The sequence below is a fragment of the Melozone crissalis genome, unplaced genomic scaffold (assembly GCF_028551555.1).
Source record: "Melozone crissalis strain CALT ecotype California unplaced genomic scaffold, PUWL_Pcris_2 ptg000029l_1, whole genome shotgun sequence".
Classification (NCBI taxonomy): Eukaryota; Metazoa; Chordata; class Aves; order Passeriformes; family Passerellidae; genus Melozone; species Melozone crissalis.
The window spans coordinates 5,712,494-5,734,179 of record NW_026535807.1 but is presented as its reverse complement, the minus strand read 5'-3'; the positions used below and the strand labels follow the sequence as shown (position 1 = coordinate 5,734,179).

Sequence of the window (21,686 nt, the reverse complement as noted above, 5' to 3'; positions counted from 1 at the left end):
GGGAAGTTGTTTGCAGTCATCTTGTGGATGTCTGTCCTCTTCTCCAATAAGTTTAAAAGTGGAATAAGACCAGAGGGCTGGGAAGGGTAAGGAAGGAGCTCCTGCCAGGTTGCAGAACAGGGACACCAAGGAGAGGAGAGCAGCACAGATCTTCAGCCCTGGATGGTCTGGGCCCATCACTGCAGAAAAGAGGAGCCCCCCACTCCCAAAATACACCACAGCCAAGGTGGGGAAGGAGGGCATTGATAAAATACAATCCAGAGAGATAACAGGAACACTCTGCACTAATTAAAACCTCAGTCAACCCTGGAGACACAAACCCTCAGGAAATCAGATTTCTTGTGTCCATTTTCATGTGTATTACTGGGATTACAAGCAACTGCAGCAGAAAAATTCCATGAGAAGTCTTCTCTTAATTTGTCCATGTTACCCAACAGGTTTATGTTACAAATTTGGAGTTTATCTTTCTTGGAAAACTCTGGTCATCGCAGGGAACCAGCAAAGTGAGAGCATGATTTAAACCGAGGGGCTAAACACTGGGGAACAAAGTCAGGTTGGCTGAATTTTTCTGTGGTTGCTGCTATTTAATGGCAATGCCTCATTAAAATGTGGGATAAAGGAAGCTTTTGTTAATGACCTCCTCTTTCCCTGCCTCACGTACCTTCCCCTCAGGGTTTCGAGATCACATACAAAACACATCCCCAAGCTCCTCAAGGGATTTCTTTTTTTCTTTTTTTTTTCCCAGCAAAGCTAAGGCTGACAAGACTTGACATTCTTGAAATGTTTAAATGGGGGAAGAGAGAGAAACAACATTTTTTCAAACCCACTTTATGCATCAGAGACAATCAAAAAATTGGCCCAGGGCCAAAAGAAACCCCAAAAAAATTTCAAAAAATATTTGCGAGATCATCTTAAACACTCCCAATGCTCCAGACAGGAAAGTCCCCAGCTGCACATGGGACCTGAGCCCCCACACTGAATAATGCACATTCCTGGAGGGACACAGAACTGAGCAGCCACCACGCAGAGCTGCCAACCTGTCCCCAAGCACTCCATGGGGACAATGCCACCACTGGCTCTGTGGGGAAGCCTCTATGGGAGGATTCCAAGCAGGTGGGGAGCCCTAAATAAAACCCCAAAACCCACATCCCTAGGACTTGGTAATGAGCTTGGGATGTGGAAACCAGGCTAATGAAAAGGCAAGAGCCAAGATATCCAATTTCTGACAAATCCCAGGAAAAGCACACTGCTATCAGTAGCCATTACATTAATTAATTAATTCATACACCAGCCTACTCTGTAGCTTTTTCCAGGCTGGGGATTTCACTTTCCTGATGCTGTGGGACAGAACTGGGCAAGGGAAAGGGTGCAGATGGAGCACTGCAGCTTGCAATAAAACCACTGAGGGTGATACAAACCAGATGTGGATGGTAACCCCATGTGCTGGAGAGGTGTTACAGCTCCACACGTCACACACAGCACGTCAAACACTCCAGAGCAAGCACCCACAGTGCCAAAACACACTCAGCAGTGGGGAGCATTCCAAGGGGTACAGAATGGGTTAACAGGAACCCTCCGAGCTCCTCTGGCCAATTATCCTTCCTCTGGCCAATTTTACTAGCACAGAAATGTGGGCATCAAAGGGGACCACAGTGTTCCACTTGTGCAGTAAACTCCTTTCACCGACATCACTTCACACTTTCTAGAGTGCAAAGTTCGTGCTGATATTGTTGGCTTTTGTGCTCCCTGCTTTTTGGCACCCTCCCTCCCTTCTTGGCTGTTCATTAATATGCAATCAGTGCATTAAAGGCTCTGTTCCACAGGCCCAGCCAGGCTGCAGCAGCCTTTTCCAGCAAGTGCCGTCTTGTGCAGGACAGACGTGCAAATGCATTTAGGTGCTCCCAAACAGTCAAAATTAGCACTCCAAGCCCTATATTCCTTGCTCAAAAATTGCTGGTTTACAGAGCAAGGAATTATCACCATCAGTGCCAAGAGCATCCAGAGAAAACCTGAAAATTTACTGAATTTACACTCATGATGCTTTAATCCTCTCTGCACTGGTTACACCACTGATGTTTTGCACCATTTACAGACTGACTGATCTTCATGGCAAAGGCTGCCTGAACTCACTGGCAGTGAGAAAGTTTCCACTATTTGCATTTGAATGATGAATCGCTGGGGATGCTGTGAACAGCCTTCCAAAAAATACCACCTGTTTTTTCAGCTATCCTCTAATCTCCCAGATCTGAGCAGGAAGCAGGACAGCCCTACCTCATTTACCATCACCGTGGCTGCATGGAAAACCATGTCACCATAGATCAAAATAACTCCTGCTCTCCCGGGAGCATTTTCTGAAGGGCTCTGCTCCCCACATGCCTCCCTCCTACACCAGCCCCATCAGCGAGCAACACTCATTTCAACCAGGAAAGCAACTCAGCTCAAGTTCCCCTGGAGTTCTCTACAAAAACAACCCATCAGCTGCTGGCTAACAAGCTCCTCAATTAAACACCTTGTATTTCCTTCCCAGCCTCCTCTTCTCCTGCCCCTGGGCTTGACTGCTTCAGCCTCTGCTCCAGCCCATCCCCTCCTGCCCACCCAGCATCACCTCCTGCCCTGCTGTCCAAACAGGCACAGAAAACTCACCCCAGCCTCCCGTAATATATTATTAAATCCTGCCTTATTTTTCTTCCCTGGGAGACTAAACATAGGCTCTTAGCTCAATATAAAACTAAGTACGTGCTCAAAACAGATCAAACACAGTTTAATTGCAAGGAGTACCAGAAAAAGCACTCTGGCCATTTTAAGCCACACTAATAAGTTTTTTTGTCCCAGTTTTTCAAGGGTTGCTTATTATGGAGATGAGCCCAACTGGAAAATCAAAATCAAGAATCCCTGAACTCTGTAGGAAGGATTATCTGAGTTTGGGGCCATATCTGCACTGAATGCAGCACAGCCAAATAACATTTTTCCATTGCTTTTTATCACTATTGCTTTGTGTTCTCCCCCGTGAGCACATGGTCCCATCAAAATTTCTCCAGACGGCCCCCAGTCCCATAAATTATTAGAAATCTGGACTTACATCAGTGGGATTACAGGAGAACAGACAAATGTGCACATGCTGGATGGAAAGGGGACAACACAGCACTTTCAAACTGGGAGAGTATTTTTCATTTATAAATAGTTTACATTTTTTGGATCCAGGGGCGGACAACCCGCTCAGTCTGTACTGAAACCAAAGAAATATCATGTGTGAGCACTAACCACAGTGCAGCAAAGATAATAAACAACAGACAGGCAGCCATATGCAATGAGACTGGTGTTTTTGGTAGGGGAGGCAAATTAAAAGGAGAAGAAACACCAAATCCAGCAATATATAATCACAGTGAGAACTATTAAATTCCAGAGGGACCCAAATCTGGCTGCAGGAATAACCTCCAGCAGGGACTCAGCTCCCTGCACCCCATGTACTCAGGCTTTTAGATCCCAGACCATCACCCTGGCAAAAGGGAAAGTCAAATCTGTGTACCTGTAGCAAGGAGAGACAAAGTGATGCCCAGGTGGTCACACCATAACACAGCATGGAGTGGCACACGAGTCCTGGGGCAAAACTCTGGGTTAATGTGCACCAGCACAGTACAAATTCTGATCCAAGACAGACCCCTAAATTTATACAAGAAAAAGGGACCTAAGCCACACTGTGCACCTTGCAGACCACGTTTGCAAATGTCATCTTATGGGGTATGAAACAACAGCTTGTACTCAGCGCCAGGCAAGCAAGGGCTGCTGTGGGCAAAGGTTTGCTGGGCTCTCTGGGAGTTCCAGCCTCCTGGACTTCACCATGAGAACTGGCTGAGCTGGGCTGCAAAGCTCCCACACCAGCCTCTGCTGTCTCAGCAAACAAAGCTGAAATGAGAGCAGACATCTGTATTAGCCATGCTTTCACAAATGTTTTCGAAATTACGCTGAACAATATCCTTATATCCCACAGAAGAGACAAGTCTTAAAAGGAAGTGGGACAACTCTGCTTGCCAAGCTGAGAAACCTGGACTTGGAGAATCTCTGTTGAAATCAGCCTGCCAAGACCAATTTGATGTGTTTTATTACTGCAAGGAATTCCACAAATATGCTGGCAACTTTTGAGCGTCAGCGCGGGTTCCTAGGTAGGAAAATACGCATTTTCCAGATTTTGCAAACATTTACCAGATGTAAATTCATGGGGGCAATTCATCTGCCATGACAAGTGTGCAGACATCAAATCTAGCAGAAGAGGCTGAGCACCCACCTCTGTCGTGAGTGAAAGTTAACAGCCAGATAAGCCTGGCTGAACAAAGGCTTGTTTTCGATTATATTTCAAATTCTCCTCACAATAACTGTGTGGCGTCTGGCACCAACACATCTGAGCCTTTGAAGTGGTTCTTGACTTCAGCAGGAAAAAGGGGGAGGGCAAAAAAGGGGAATCAATCAGCAATTTCAGTCTGAGTCAGACCCGTCCTCTTAACAGAAGATGTCAATACCAAAATCCCCTAGAACAGTGAATGTGCTCACAAAAACAAACAACAAGAAAACTAAAACAAAATCTATATTTGGGCCGAAATAGCCATGGGTGTGCTTTGGGGTTTCACCTTCAGAAACAAGGTTATGGGATACACAAGTCAGACTCAGGAGTCTTCCTGCCTCCCAATCCCCTTCCTGCTCACTCATGGTCCTGTCTCTCTAAAGAGCTCACGGCAAGAGACATCCAGTGCATAAATCATAAACCCAATGTTTGGAGCATCCACAAGAGACCACGACAGCAACCTGGGTGATGGTGGCAGCACCCCCAAATCACCTCCAGAACATTCAGAGGTGAACATTCAGAGAAGAACATTCCCAGGAGCCTCAAGCAGGTTTGCAGTGCCTGCAGGTGCAGGAGTTGCCACACACACCCTTCCCTTTCTTTCAAGTCCGCTTTGAAGCATCCAAACTCCTCTTCAGATTTAAATGACACTCAGATCACGGGGAAGTCAGTGCAAGAACAGGGAAAAGCTCAGTTTAAAATCTGTATCTTTATCTGGTTTATTCAAATAAGCACAGCTGTGGTTTAAGAACACCAAGGTGGCAGAGTGCAGCAGCTCTCAAGACTGGGAATGGCGGTTTTGGTCAGAATGATGCGAATTTAAAGAGGGATAAAAATGCCTTATTCAGTTTTCCTAAGCCATGCCCAAGTCCTACCAACTCTTTCTTAGGTCAGGCAGTTTTTGAAAACATTTTCTGGCTCAAAACACTTACAGAATTTCAAGAATTTGCTCCACAAATCTTGAGGCTGCTTTGCTCAGGAATGCTGACATGTGGGCAAAGGGAAACCAAAACTTTCCTTGAATGCTGCAGAAAACTTTAAACCCTGCCCAAGACGAAAAACGCAAGAGACAAAACTCTGAAGGAAGTGTGGGTTTTCTGCTGCATTTCAAATATCACCCTGAACCCCTTCTTCCGGAGGGGAACATGGCTGTGCTAGGACAGCAAGGCTGGTGGCCTCCATGTGCTCCCCTCAAACAGGGCTGGAGTTAGGAATGAACAAATAAAACAGGCCTCCAGATCAAGTCTTCTTGGCCCTTACAGAGATGATCATGCTGTGAAAAAGCTCTGGGCAGGCTCTTTTCCCAGACAGGATCCAAACACATCCCAGTGCCCCCATCCATAAAGGACAAGCCACACTTGGACTTCTGCTTGCATGGCCTCTGGACAGTTCTTGACTTGTCCTCTGGAAATACCCAGTCCATTCCACAAAACTGAGAAAACTAAATCTCTAGCTTATCCGTAAAGCCTCATGCTTATAGGGTTATATTAGGTGAGATGGATCTTCACTGCTTTAATTTCAGGGCTATTTTCAGGCTGAGCAGTGTCACCAAAGTAAGGCCAGCTCCTGCCTCCATCAGCTTGGCATTTATTCCTGCCTCCATCAGCTTGGATTTATTCCTGCCCTGCTTCCCAACAAGTCCCCATAGACCCCAGAAGGTGAGGGCTGGAGGGATGATTTATGTCAGAGCAAGGTTGGAAATAATAGCCATAGGTCAAAAAGCCAAATACTGCCCCCAAAACACCATCAAACACACAGAGCTGGCTCACCTTGGCTTGAAAGCCCTCAGTGGAAATAGCCAAAAGTGAATGGTGAAGCCCTGGCAAAGTGAGAGGTGCTGCAGGGCCTGGCTTGTCCCTCCTGGCTTGTCCCCATAGCCCAGACCTAAATGGGCATCCTGCAGCCCCTTCCCAACACCACAGGAATGCCAAGAGAAGGACCAGCTCCACTCTTCCACGTTTTGCACAGTCAGGTGGCCCCAAAGCCACTCAAACAATTTAAGAGGAATTCTGCATTTCAAACCTAAAAAAAGGAAAACCATCAAAAGGCTTTTCAGTTATGACAGACCATAATCCCCCCAAAATATTTCAATGCACATTTTCAATTCCCTCCCAATCCCAGTCTATGAGGGCTGTGTCTGTTTTTGTCTATCTCACAGCTGTGTTCAGGAAACCGACTTCCCAGAGGAAATGGAAATTTCCCTGCCATCAGGGATGGGGTGGCAGGCAGGTGCTGGTCCAAAGGGAGATCTGGGGAATGATGCACCCTGACATGGCAAGAGAGAATGTTTATAGCCAGCAGTCAAAATTACTCAGGAAACCATAGAGGAAGCAATTGGAACTTGTTGGACAGGGACACTTCCCCATTTTGTTTCCAAATGCACAGACCTGTAAGTCTGTGCTGAATTCCTCCTCTTTTAACCATGCATCTCACAAACAAAGCAACATTAATTAACATAGCCCCAAGTGTTCAGCTGCCACCTCATCCTCCTCTAAAAGAGTGTTTTTGTGTTTTTTGACTTGAAAAAAATGATCTGTGACAAATCTAAATGGCTTAATGGTGCACAGCCCTTTCCCCAGCAAGCCCCCTGCCAGCATTACAACTTGCAGTGCTTCAAGCCCTGCCTTTCAGCTATTCCCAGCTGGAGAGACAAGCAAACAAAGTAAACAGCAGGGCACAGAGCCTGGGCAGCCTGAGCACACCATGCTTATCACACACAGAGGGATGCAGCACAGTCCCAGCGTCCCTGCCAGCTGAGAGGACAGCTCAGGCCCTTGTGGAGCAGACCACAAAGTGGTAACACTTGAGACAAGTGCTAGGAACCACGAGAGAAAAGCTGCAGTAAACAGCCAGCGCTGTGATTTGGCATCTCCCAGGGATGCTGCCCAGCTGCATGGCTCTGCCTTCTCCCCACAGGGCTGGAAATCCCAAACCCTGAGTGGCCTTGAGGGAAGGAGCCCCTGGCAGCAGTCTGAGGGATGCAGACACCCAGGGCCATTCCTTCTCATCCACAGCCCCATGCCCAGCAGGCTGTGGAGGCACCTTTTCCCTGGAAATTCTGCTTCAAGAGGAGCAGCACATCACCAAAACCAATCCCTAGCTGCGGCAGTCACAAGAGCTTGCTGCTTTGGCTGAGATGCTCCTCCACTGCACTGGTGACAGCACTTTAGACACAGAGGAATCCATGTTGGTCCCCAAAGAGATCAGGATTTGGGTGCTCTCTCCATGGCATCAATTCCCTGCTCACAGGAACAATGCAAGGGCTAACCCAGCACCAAATCCTTTGCTTCTGGCTGTGGATATCAGACAACACCAGCACCATTCCAGACTCTGAACAGCTCCCTAACCAAACTGATAACAGGGGTAAGCACAGCCCTGTCTCCCAGCTGGGACTCTGCCACCCACTTCTCCTGAAGGAATGGTTAATAGCACTGCTCTCTCCCACAGAGATTCTTTGATTTCTCATACAGGATAATCTCACACTGCTTCCCTTCCCTCAGTGGGGATACAGCCACTCTCCTCAGCCTGCTGTCCATGGGAGAGGCAGGCATTCCAAATCTGAGTTCACCCTTAAAGTGAAGTTGGCCAACAGCATCACAAGCTCTGGGGGAAGAGAACAACTGCACAAGCTCCTTTCTCAGGAGAGCTGGGTAAACAGCAGTTCCTACCTCAGAGAAATTATTGCAGCAGGGAGGAGCAAACCCAGCTGTTGTTTGAAGTGGACAGTGCAAGCCTAACACATCCTGTCAGATCTGTACAAGTTTCTGTCCAAGGAATTAACTCAAAGAGCAGCACATGTCTCTGCTGGTAGGGTCAGCAAGGATGAAGCCAGAGCTCCTGGAAGAGCTTCAGCTCACCAAGGAGCCAGAAGCCAAGCACCTTCACTGGGGAGCTGGGCTCAGCCTCACAGAGATCAACAGCAGGAAAAACTGAGAACTGCAGGAGCTGATGGAGTTCCACTGCATCCCTGTGGGATGGAGGGACAGGCTGCTAACTCCTTGTCCAGCAGGCAAAACAGGTGACAACTCTGGATAAAAGTGCTCAGAAATCAGGGTGAAGCCTCAGCTCTGCAGACCTCCTCCCAAAGCAGAGAACTTCTCCTTGCCCACTCACACAGCAAAGGTGGAGTCTGCCTAGGCACCCATTGTAACATTATTTACCAACCCATTGTAACAGAAAAATTATGAACAGTCATTCAAACCGCTTAATTTAATTTTTTTGGGTGGTCACCACCTCAATAAAAAATGTTGGAAAGTGGGAGAGGAGATACACAAGGTTTATAACCACATGAAACAAAGATGGAACAACTCTCACAAATCTTTCCAATCCAGAGAAGTCTAAAAAAAACCACACTATCCTTTATTTACTGATTTATAAGCAAAATGCATGCACTACTCCAAAAGAATCCAAAGGTGTTCAAAAGCCAGGAATTCTGACTTAGATGACTTGTTTAAGGAGGAAAAAGAATGAACAGAGTTGTTTATAGACCAACAGACAGGAACAGCACAAAAATACACTTAGCAAAGAAAAAGCACAAACTATTATGACACCTTTCAAAATAAAACATCACATGGTTTGTTTAAATCTCCTAAAACAGGAGAAGCCTCCCCATATTGCCAAAACAAATTAAATACAAGTGTGGATGTGGCTCTGCTGCAGTTCAGGAGGGGACAAAGGTTTGCATGAGTTACATGGACAAACAGAGCATGGGATGCTCCCAGCAGGTCACAGCTGCCCTGTGTCACAGCACCTGGCATTGCTGCCCATTTCTGCCTCTGCCACCACCAGGCAGGTGGGTGAGCAAAGAAGGAACTGGGCATAGAGAAGCAGAACATCCAGGATCAATACACACCTCCTCACCCTCTGCAAGTGACAGAGGGGTCATTGCCAACACAATCCTGCCATACCCCTCCATTCTCTCATTCCCTGAGGCTGCAAAGTCTCCTGAGAGAGGAATAAATCCATGGCTCCATGCACCTTCCAGCTCCATCTCAAAGCAACCACCCTGTGCTGGGAAACAGCCAAATTCAGTCTGCCTGCCCATGGGCTGCTGCAGAAGAGCTCATCCTGTCCAGACTGCTAGAGGACATTTTTTAAACCTATGCTAAAGTTTCTGGTACTTTTCCACAGCTCTGAAAGCTGTGTGGACGGCAGAGGCACAGCAGAAAGGCAGCAAGGGGTGCCCGGGGCTGCTCCCCAGGCAGCAGCAGAGCTCCAGGCTCCCCCTGCACACAGCACACGAGGAGAGGCACCACTGTTTGGACAACTGGAACACATTTAGGGGGCACTTTTTCACAGGGCCTCCAGCCAGGCCGTTTCCTACAATTGCTGTTTTATTACCCAGGACACAATCCACAGACCAGCAGCCTCCCCCCCTGCTCAAATCTCCCACCACCCCACTCCTAAATGGACATGCACCCACTCACCACACCCCAGTGGAGCTCCTACACACACAGCACTGCATCCACAAACACAGCTACAACCAACACCCACCAAGGGAATATCTCCCACCAATTCAGCCCAAACCTGCCACCTCCAAGTGAGTATCTCCCACCAGTGCAGCCCCAGTCCCCATCTGCACTGGGGAGCAGCACTGCCACACAGGCTGCATGTCCTGCCCTGCTGGACAGCCAGCACTTTTTAAGAGTATTTTCTAGATAACATAGAAAACTTGTGTTTATATTGGCATGCAGCAGGCTAAAACATACTTAAAGTGAAGCTATAAAGCAGCCTGAACACCAGCTAGGCAAAGTGTATTTGGAATTTGCAGGTCGGTATTTTGGAGAGAGGCTTGTGAGTAGCTGGTGTTGATGGTCAGCTCTCCAGAGCAGAGGAGCATTCACAGCATTGAAAGACAACAGGGTTCTGTCCTGGAAAGTGCCCATCCCAAAATCACAGGCTTTGGGCAACCAGAGAAACATTTAAGTGGTGAGGACAAATCCCTGTCCCTGTGTGTGTGGGCAAGTGGGAAGCAGCACTGCCCAGACTTGGCATTCTGAATTTCTCATTTCCTCCTTGCACCCAAGGGTTTGTCTGCCTTCTTATAGAGAGGAAAAAAAAAAACCTTAAAATTGGAGAAGGTGGTCTAAGAAAAACTTTTCACTTAAAGATTTCACAGCCAAATTGCCATAGAACTCAGGAGGATGTGTTCTCTAATGTGAAAGGATTCCTCTAAAAACAGGCACTTTCTGTAGTATGCAACCAAGTAAGGTTGAGTAGGATTTACAGGAATTACATTTAAGACTGAACCTCTTCTAATTTCAAAAAATAATGAGACTGCCCCAACAGGTCCAAGAAAAGACCCAAAGGAAAATTCACACAAGTTACTGCCCCATCATGAGCAGCAACATCAACACTACCAAACCCTGCCTCCCACCCTGGAAAGAAGGGAAAAAAAGATAAAATTCTCTTGCACATAAAACTTTCATCTCCAGAACAAAGTTTTAGGCAGATAATGCATTTTCAAATGCAACTTGTGTATAACATTTTAAGAATCTGTAGCCCTATATCACATTGTTCAATTGTTAAGTCTCCTACACTTTTCCTCCCGAAATCCACACAAAGCCACTGTGGGAAGCTACAAAACTGCCATGGCAGGTGCAAACAACCAACCATTCTGTCTGCACACCCAGCATGGTTAATAAAAGCTACACAGATGGCTGCAGTTTGAAGCCTGTCCTTCAATTCTTACTCAAAGTGAAAATGGAACCAAGTGAACCCTGCTCCTGGAATTGGATGTGACACGTCATCAGGTCTTGAGAGGTGTCCCCAAAATAGCAGGGCCTGCTTCTAGACATCTCCAAAATTATATGGTTGTGGCCTGAGAGACAACGTGCTGAAAGCATAATGAGGGGGTGTAACACAGGACATGTGTTGTGGTCCTGCTCAGAAGCCAGAGGAGGCTGGGGCTGCAGGACTCGGGCTGCAGCACAGCACTTGGTTAACTATTAATGCATGACACAGCTACAACAATAACAGGTATTTCATGTGGTGCATTAGCACAACGGCACCCTGGTCCTTGACTCAGGCCTCTGTCCATGCTAGGAAACAAAAAAAAAAAAAAATTGTAGTACATTATTGAATAGCTGGACGTAGCAGGAAACAGGGTGTGCAAGAAGAAACCCTTTGTTTCTTCCTGCACACCCTGGAGCCTCACACTCTGCTTCTTTCTTCACAGGCCACTTAAAACCGGCAAGGAAGAGCTGTCAGGGGGTGCCCAGGTTTTTTATGAAACCACAATCCAGACCAAGGTGCTTTATTTATTCACTGTTATTCACCAAAGCTGAATTCTATGTTAAATCACTCCCTCACCCCGCATGAGGTGCTAATTCCTGCTCAGCCCAGGTCCTGCAGAGCTGCTCCACCTGAAGCCTGGATTTTCCACAGATGGCTCTCCCAAGCAACATCAGTCTAAATTATCTGTGCTGCATTCATCCACATGACCCCATCCAGCTCAGCGCTGCAAGACAAGGGAGTCACACTGGGTGATTAGGTTAGCAGCACAAAATGATTGTGTTAAAAGCTGATGAGCTGAGCTAACTCAATCCAAGGTGTCTGGCAGGGCAGCCAACGAGATCAATTAAAAGCCCTGCAGCCCTAATTGAGAGTTTCTGGGTGCGGCTAACAAACCAGCCGGGGCCAATACACAAATCAGGGCCAATACACAAACCCTGAGCAGAGCTGGCTACCGAGCAATGACAGCCATCATCCCAATTGGCACCACTCAGAGTTCAAGGGAAAACCCGAGCCCCTCTAGGATGGATCAAAGCGCTCAGGAGCCAAAGGCAGGCACTGCTGGGGCATGCCCCGGGTGGCACTCAGCAATTCCCAGCTGCCCTGCATGGAGAGCTCCTCTATTCATGAGCCAGGTGCAAGCACAGCCACAAGGGCATTTCAGGGACAGTTCTTGGGGGGTTTGCCTCAACATGAAACCACCTTGAGCCCTTGCAGCAGTGAAGCTGCAGTCTGGGACCATCCTTCCAGTGCTGCACCAGGTGAGGCTCACACAGCAAATAAAGCCCCACTTCCAAAAACTTCCCACATCTGCCCAAATCCCCATCAGAGACAGGATTCCAGCAGCAGCTTAAGAAGGGAAGTGAAAGCTCACCCATGCTCGAGGAAGCGTTTAAGTACCTGAAGTGCTTTGTTCAAGTGTCTGGGGTCCCAAACATATTAGTTCACCACTTCTAGGTTCTTGATGCCAACAAGTACAGGGATAAGACAATCAACCTCACATTTGCTCCTTAAATTCCAAGCAGGAAATCCTGCAAAGCTCAGCCACCTCCAAACCTTACATCCAGAAGACTGTAGAGCACTTTGCACAAGCAAAGAAAAAAAATATTAAGCTGTACCTAACCCACAATAGTTGATTTTTCTAGAGAACACTTGATGGTGTGTTCGGGTTTTTTCTGGGTTTGTTTTTTTTTTCTACTGCCTACTGAGACGCTGCTTCCCCTGTCCGGGGAATTTTCCCTCTGCAGCTCCTCCTCCCCCAGCTCCCAGACCATCCATTCTCCCCTTTTCAAACTGCACCCATTGTAAATGGCACTGAATATTAACACAGCCCATTGAGCACTTGCTTCTTTTGTATGGGACCCCTGCGTTTCGAATTGCAGTCACTGCAGAGAGGAAAAGTCTCAAAGTGATTAAATGCTGTGAAGTTTCTCAAAAGGAGACAGGAATATGCAGAGGAGGTCCTAAGCTTTTCACTAGAAGCCAGGGGCTTCTGCAGAGCCAGAAGGGCTTCTAAAGTGGGGCTATTTTTTTCCTTCATCAGGCTCGTATTTACATTTAATCCTAGTCCGATGAGCCAATTTCTGCCCCGGCCGTGGCTCAGTGTGGGATGGAGATGAGAAGCTCAGACAGCAGATGCAGAGAGGGTTTGTGTTAACTGCTGCCCTCCCGTAGGAACTGATAAATAAATACTGCGGCATGCTGAGGGTGGTCAGCGAATCCACCGACACATGTTCGCACAGGAAGGGTGGATTTACTCGCAGGCACATGTATTTATTTGTGCTGAAACAGCCGGCCCGGAGAGGCTCTGCTGTTCCCCATCAGGGCAGGCACTGCAATGCTGCAGGGTACAGAGCCATCCTCAGCCCTGGGACTGTCCCAAACAGAGCCACTGGCAAGGACAGAGCTCCATTAACCACCAGAGATGTGTGGCACTGCAATGCTGAGGGTGCAGAGCCACCCTCAGCCCTGGGACTGTCCCAAACAGAACCTTTGGCAAGGACAGAGCTCCAGGTAGCACCAGAGCTCTGTGGCACTGCAAGCCATGCAGGAGTTCTTCCACAAGCACCTCCAACTCCCAGCATGTCCCACCAGAGCAGGAAAACCCCCTTGGAGCACCACCCAGCAGGGTGTTTGGGTGGCCAGAGGGAGCAGCCACCTGCACCAAGGCACATCCCTGTCCCAAGGCATCTCCAAACCCCCCGGGCAGCCGGCACACGCTGAGAGCTGCGCAGCTGTGCGGGGCAGGAGCCCAGGGTGACCATGACTTAATCTTTGTTCCATTATTTCAGCAGGCCTGGAAGCAGGACGGGCAGGAGAGGTACTGCCAGCAGCACTCCCCTCTCCCAGCAGGAGAGTCCCCCACTCCTCCTCCCGCATCTGCAGGAGCAGGCTTACTCCAGAGCCCAAGAGCAAGTTATGCCCCTCTCCCCCCCAAAAAAAAAATTTTAAAAAATCCCATGCAACCAGCATCAACAGAGCCCCTTACCAAGCAAGCAAAGCTACCTTAACATGTGAAAGCAAAGCTACAGGACCTGACACCCAGTTTAGCAAGAAATTTACAGGTAATTTTGAGCACAAACATTAAGTTTCACTGAACAAAAATCTTTGTGTGCATGCACTTGAGCCCAGAGAGAGACTGCTCCTGACTCCTAGTTCAAATGCACTTCCAGAGCCTGAAACCACCGGCAGGCACCCACAGGACTTTAAAAAGCATTCAGACGCTTTGCCCTGGTCTCTCCAGAGAGCAGCAGCACCGTGCAAAGAGCCAGCACGCACACAGCTGGTGCCTCGGGGCAGCTCATCCATACAGCAAACCCCGGAGCCTTCCTGGGAAACAGAGAGCAGCTCTTAGCCCGGCTCTCCTGGGGCTGCTGCCATCTCCCAGACATGCCAGGCACATGCACACCGACCCAGAGGCAGAAGGGTCCATGCACAGATGGTCAGTATTCCCCAAAATATCTCATTTGGGTCAAAAATGCACATTACAATACTTCTGTTTAAAATAAAAACTTTCTTTGCTGCAGACCGTGCTAGCTAACTATCCAACCATAGCCTCACTGTCCCTAAATCTTCTCACCAAAAGCTGTAGCTAAAATACTGTTGCTTTTCTTTTACTGTTGCTTATCACTAAATAGAAAAGTAAAAACCCCTCAGTCATACATGATGCCTAAAGGAAATATCTCTTCTGTCACTCCTCAAAAATCAAGCTGATGGAGAGACAGAAGCAGAGGATGCAGGGGATGTGCCACATCACCAACACTGCTGAAGCCCTGGCTTTTTGGGGCACGAAGAGTTCTGCACTTAAACTTAGCCCTAAACTTGATGCCACATGTAACACTCTACTGTAAAAACAAACTTCGGATTTAAACACCACAAGACACTAAAGCACCTCCAAAGGGAGGCACTGCAAAGGAGCTCTGTGCACCCTTCCCAGGACCAGGAACCCTTTCCCAGGACCAGGATCCCCTTCCCAGCTGCAGCTGGTGCTGCTGCGAGCACGGGATGGGTCATGGCAGTGTTGCAACGTGCCCTGTGCAGCAAGTCAAGAACACTTATATAACTGCTACACAGTGCTGAGCTGCCTGTTGCTTTTAATGAAAAAAAAATAAAAAACAACTCTGAAAAACATCCACTCTACACTACATTAAATATGAGCGACTGTGTAACAGCTATTCCTTCTGAAAGCTCGGAAGAAAAAATGACAACTCCGAGCTCTGCTGCCAGCAGAGGAACAACAATAGTTTCAAAAAGTGCTTTTCCTCGGTACTGATAGTCCTGTTGACAAAATACGCGGCGTGATTAAGTCTGTTCCAGAAGCCTCCCCGGCTGCCGAGCCGCATTTCCAAGCCGGCAAACAAAAGCTTTATCTCCAACACGCTGAAAACCGACTCCGAGCGTTGCCCCGGCATTGTGGCACTCGTTAGGAATAAAGATAAACTGCTAAGGAGGGACTGTTCAATAGAGCCTTAATGAAGTTAAAGCACTGCCACCAGAGCCGCTGGAAGCTGGGGTTTATCTCGTCTCCTATTAGCGATCCAACATGCCCGAGCTTATCACGGCGGGGAGCGAACAGCGCCGGCGGGACCCAGCCTGCCCAGCGGGGATGGGGATGGGGATGCGCAGCTCCAACATCGCCTGGATCCCCCAAATGTATGGCAGGAGAACCCGCACACCCCTGGGCTGCACTCCTGCATCAGCCATGCACCACTGAGGATCGCCACATTTCTCCTCTTTTTCTTTAAAAACAAAAAAAATCCAAAAAGAAACGGAGATACTCGCACAGAGTATCGCATTTTCGCTAGCACATGGTGCTTTTATAGAGACCATTAAACTAGTGAAGACGTGAGTTATCAACTCTCTGCGCATAAAATGAACATTTACGATCCCACTGAGCCTGAAAAGCATGCTTCATCCTTGTGCTTCTAAACTGAAATAGGTAATTTTAAGTAATTTTTAATAATTAGAAACAAAAGTACTTGCAATAGCTTCAACGTCTTTTTTACACTAGCTATGGAGAGGAAAAAAAGCCTTAATGTTGCATTTTCAAATACAACAGCCACAGTTTAATCAACTCTTGGTTAGTTTCAGTATGCAAAGTTACAAATCGTATTCTACGTGTCTAAAAGATCAACAGCCCACGGGTATATAGCAGAAGATTTATAAGTGCTGTTCCTTCACCAATAAAATTTAAACCGAACACAAGACGCTCCAAAACCTGCTCCATTTGAAAAAGACACTCCTGGGTATTAGCACTCCGGAAAAAACACCTAGCAATAAATTTATTTTGTCGGGGTTATTAACGCCCTTCTTTGCCCAAACAAAGATACACTGTCCTAGTTTAAGAGGTGCATGGGAATGCTGGAATTATTAAAAGCTTGCTCTGAAAGGTGAGGGAAAGATTCTTCAGAGCAACAGGTGAATGGGATGAGTCAGGGCTTTAATGCAGAGGCCACACGCTCCTCTCGATACAAGACACGATAATTTAATGTAAAACAAGGCATTTCTGTAGCTAAAAGGGAATACCACCAGGAGAACCCGACAAACCTCTAATAATTCTTTTCAATAAGGAGCTGGATGATCTCCAGCAACACTTCAGTGGCCATCCTCTCTCCTGGCCGGGCTGAGCAGTATCTATTACAACCAGGGGTTTCAGAGATTCGATAATTTATGAATCTGTTCAAACAGCAGAAAGGCCCCGCAGCAGAAGCGCTGTTTCCCTTTCCCTTTCTGGATACTGATTTCCCGAAGTTAACTAACAGTTCGGGACACTTTTTAACAAGTTTGTGAGCGCGTATAGATACTCTCAGTCCTCCTGGACTGTTAAACCACTCGAACTGTCAATGCTGAGCACATTTTCCCCCCCGAATCTCCTGAGAGTTAAGTGTCCGATGTTGTATTTCGGTTTCCCCGAGCAGCGGTCACACAACGCGCTGCTTTTCCCGGGAAATGGCAGAGGCACCGTCCTGCACTTGGACACCAACCCGAGCACTTTAAAACACTTTTCCAGGGATAAAAACCATCTCAGGGTGCCGCAGCAAGCCCCAGGTGCGGGGCTCTGAGCTCACTGCCGCCCAGGACACACGATACAGCGCAGCCGAATGACTTCGCTTCACAGCGAGCACGGAGGGAGCGCAGCCAGCCGCGGCTGGAAAACACCTGGGTTTTACCGAAACTCCCCAGAAACCCTCGCCTCCCTTTCTTTCCCCGAATTTCACAGCCGAAAAAGTTGGCAGCGTTAAAAGCCAACACTAAAGAGCGGGCGCGGCCGCGGCGCTGGGCTCTGGATTGGGGCGCGCCCCACTCCGCAGCTCCGGGACGGCGCGGACAGACGGACAGATGGATGGATGGACGGACGATGCCCTAATAAGGATTCGGAAGCCCAAGCTGGCCATTATCTCCAGCAGATCCCATCGCCGAGAGACCCAACCCGCTCCCGGCTCCCTTTCCTCCGGGACACCGGAGGCCAGCCCCGAAGGGAACCGCAGCTTTCACCCGGGACCAGCACCGCACCGCCGCCTCCATCTCCCCATCCCCGCTCCGGTGGGTGCCAGAGGGACACCGGATCCCGGGACAAATCCCGCACCGCGCAGCCCAGTTGTTTAAGGGAAGCTTAACTCGGAGTTTCGCGGGGATTTCTGTTTTAAGTTCTCCAGCCTTGACAACAAGCCAGAGAGCGCTGCTTTGGCTGCCCGAACCCCCCGCCCCGTTCCCGCGGGTGCCCCCGGTACTCACACGTGCCGCGGCCAGCGGGGCAGGTCCCGGGGCAGGGCGGGCAGCGCCAGCCCGCCGCAGCTCAGCGTGTCCCCGCCGCAGGCGCAGCCCGCGGGGCAGCCGCCGGCGGCCGAGCGCAGCAGCCCCAGCAGCAGCAGCGCCGCCGCCGCCCGTGACGGCAGCGCCATTTTGTATCCGGCACCGGGCAACGTCCGCGGCGAGAGGAGGAGGCGGCGGGAGCGCTCAGCGCCGCTCCGCCGCCCGCAGCATCGCCTCGGCCGCCGGCCCCGCGGGGCGCTACGGCACCGGCATCCACCGGGCACTGCCGGGCGGGTCAAATCCGCGTCCCCGCCGCGGGAAGCGCCGCCTGCTGCTGTCGCTGCTCCTCCTCCTGCCGCTCCGCGCCGCACGCCTCAGGCTCGGCGGGCGCCGGCCGGTCCCGGTGCGCTCCCGCGGGGTCGCTGCCGCCGCCGCTGCCGCCCGGCCCGAGCGCCGCTCGCCGCGGACCCACGTTGGCGACACCGCAACATGTAGCCGCGCCGCCCCCCGCGCGCCCGCCCATTGGCTGCCGGGCGGCCCCCGCCGCGCCGCCATTGGCCTGGAGTCCCCCCCTCGCGGCGCCGCGCCGCCCCATTGGTGCTCGCGACCCGTCAATCACAGGCGGCGGGGCCCGCCCCCCTTTCCCACTCCAGGTGTGAACGCGGGCGGGCGCCCCCCCCGCCGCTGCCGCTCTTAAAGGGGCCGCGCCCCGCGCTCGCACCCGCGCTCCCGAATCCCCCGGCCGTAAATCCCTACAATTCCGGGAACACCCGCGCCTGGGGCATCCCTGCACCCCGGACTGTCCTTCTCTGCACGCCACGACGCGGCCGTGGGGCTGCACTCGCACGGACACGCGTGGCAGGAGCGGGTCAGCTCTTGGCGCGCGTTCCCGGCTGCGGGTCCCAAATGTGCCCGTAGGTGGGGACCCAGCTCGGGGCTGATGGAGAGGGCACCGAGCCCGCAGCGGGTCCGAGTCTGACCCATCGGTGCTGTACCCGCAGCATCGCGGGCACGGCTCATTCGGAGCATCCCTGCGCTCCAGGACCGCACCGAGCGAGGGGCGCTCCCGAGCTCACCGGGGAGCATCCACTGCCCTGGGACAGGTTTGGACGTGGCCCAGCACAGCTTTTAGAGAAAGAAGGTCTTGGAGTGCTCAGCGCACCCACGGAGGGCAGAATGTGATTTAACTCCTTACGGCAGGATATATCTAAAATATCAGGCCAGTGTGATTTAACCCCTTACTGCTGTAAGGAGTTAAATCACATTGCCCTGATATTTTAGATATCACAGGGCAATCCTGTTTCTGCCACCTTTAATTAAATTTGCAACCTTTTAGTGCAGATCCCTCCTGCGTGCAGGGACAGAGCCGAATTTCCTTCCTGTGACAGAATGGGGCGTTGCACTGCAGGATGCTCCAATCATGCTGCTCATCCTTTCCCAAAAAATCCCAGGGCAATGGCATTTCAGGCTGCTCAGAGTGGGACCTAACCTGTACTCATGAAAGGCATCAAAGCTGGATTGTTGTCACCTAGAGAGTAAGTTCAGCTGAGCAAAATAAACAAGTATGAAGTTGAATTTGCTGGTATCCCAACCAAGGAAACTCCATTTGGCCCACAGGCTGTGATAGTCCCATGTCAAAGCCTCAGTGTCTCTTCCCCATGCAGGACGTGGAGTTTTGCAGCTCCATGAGTGTGATGAGAGGGTGAAGGCACAGCTGTTCTCCATACCCATCAGTAAGAACCAGCAGCAAGAAAAGGCAGCACACTGGAGCCTTATCAACAACTGACAGAAGGGGAAGGCAGGTGACAAGCCAGCCTTTAGAGTGATGAGCAATTTGGCTTTTGAATGCCTGGGCTTCAGCATTCCTGCCTGCAGTCCCAAAACTGAGCAAAAATCTTGCAAGGTCTTTCTCAACCATCAGCACCAGTGCTCACAGTAATGAAATGCTGCCTTGATGGTGTGAGGGAAGGTGTGAGAAAAACACAATTTTGGGAAGCTGTCACTCTGGGTGAGGACATTCCCACCCCCTGCCTATTCTCCTTTTCTTCTGGATTTCTTACAAAGTGGTCAATGGAACCATGAATTGTCTTTGACACAATGCACAGATGCCTGACACACACAGCAGTCAAATCTTCCGCTGGACCCAAAAGCATTTTTATGGAGAGGATTTCTCCTGCTCAGTAGGGATGGTACCATAGAAATGAAGAGACTTTTTTGCTTCTTTTAAAGTGTTCTCAGATTTGACAACCAGGCTTTTTAATTAACTTCAACTATTCATGTCAATATTTTTTAATATTAGGGCAAGATGGTAAGTTTGGGGTTTCCCATAGGGAGAGAGAAAGATCCAAAATTTTTAGATAACCTTAATAAAACACAAAGCTAGGAGCAAATCTGCTGGAACCTGGGTCCAATCACCTCGGATGTGCACAAGATCTCTGAAATTTACCTTGCAAGATATCCTTGCACAGAGAAAAGGGCAGCTGGGAGGAAATGAGGCTCTTCCCAGTTGTGCTCTCCCTCATCCCCAAGTCAATGCCTGTGCTGGAGCCTGTGTGCAGCATGGAGGATGTTTCTTCCTCAAACCTCATTAAATCTAATTAAATAGCTTATAAAAGTATTTATGAAAACAAATTTTAAAATGGCAGAGGCATGCCAACACGGAAGATACTTCTAATTCTGCCGGTGTCTTTTTGTGGATTTGGAGTCGGTTCAGAAGTGCACACTTGGAAGGTAATTGCTGACAGCATGCAGAATCCATCAAGCTATAATTAACACTCTACTATTATTCTAATTGCCTCACTCAAGCTTCTGTGTTTTTTAATTGTAGAGCAATTTGCCAATAGAGGATTTAATTGCAATACATATTTTATACATTTTGGGACAAAGTACCATTATTTCCACTTCAGCAAAAATGCTCCTCAGTTTTTAATAGTTTGCTTTATTCCTTTATGGGATTTTTCAGGGGTTTTTTCCCCTTATACAGGAATTTGATTGCAACCTCTTGTGAAATTAGCAATGCTATAATATCCAGGAGTGCCTGGAGGCTTCAGTTTGGATCATGACTCTATTAAGCCAGGAACTGTACATACACGTATCAGACACAGCCCTGAGGAGCTTGAAATCTAAACAGAGGAGACAAGCTGAGGTGAGAACAGAAGCATTACCCTGCTCTACAGCTGGGGAAGCAGCCCCAGATGATTCACCTGGGCTGACCCCACACTCCTGGGGCACAGCCAGGAACTCACAGGAGCCCCAGGCTCAGGGCACCCTTCATCTCCAGCATGAGCTGAGTTTGTCTCCTGGTTCCTGCAGAAATATCTCTCTCTGGTTTGATTTGCAAGCTAGACCTTCCAATTAACTTCTACCCACCCAGGATCTGGTGCTGCCTTTCACAGATGTCTTGGCTTTCAGAGCAAGACCCAGCATTGAGGAGGAGCCCTGGGGATTGCAGAGCACCCAGAGGTGTCACACTGCATGGGCAGCAATGGCAGTGCTGTCAGGCCTTGGGAAGGCTGCATCTGACTCCTCCTGGGGCAGGCTGAAGGTAACAAAATAGAAAAGGATGGACCTTTGCTCTTTTGACCATCCTTGCATCTGGCTTTTTTCATTCACTCCTCCATTCGCTTCTATTTGCAGAGCTAAAATCCATCTGTAACAACATTTGTCTTCTTCTAATAACTTTCATGATGGCTTTACACCCATCACCAGTGGTGCTGAGGTTTGCAAAATGACTGCTGCTATGGCTTCAACCCCTTGTATTGTCAACGTGGGTGTACTGAGGTTCCAATCAATATTGTCATGACGCCAAATGCTTAAAAAGTTTTCAGCAGGTGGGTTGTGGAGACAGTGTACAGAGTCACAGTGA

The 21,686-nt window shown here is 49.3% G+C and overlaps 1 protein-coding gene across 1 annotated transcript in view; it reads right to left on the bottom strand.

The window, feature by feature from the left end:
* Positions 1-18,416, bottom strand: part of LRIG1 (leucine rich repeats and immunoglobulin like domains 1) — a 91,665-nt gene extending 73,249 nt beyond the window's left edge. Inside the window, 2 exon segments of the mRNA XM_054281197.1 lie at positions 17,804-18,273; positions 18,276-18,416. Coding sequence (XP_054137172.1) covers positions 17,804-18,273; positions 18,276-18,416 — 611 coding nt within the window.
* Between the last annotated feature and the right edge of the window lie 3,270 nt (positions 18,417-21,686).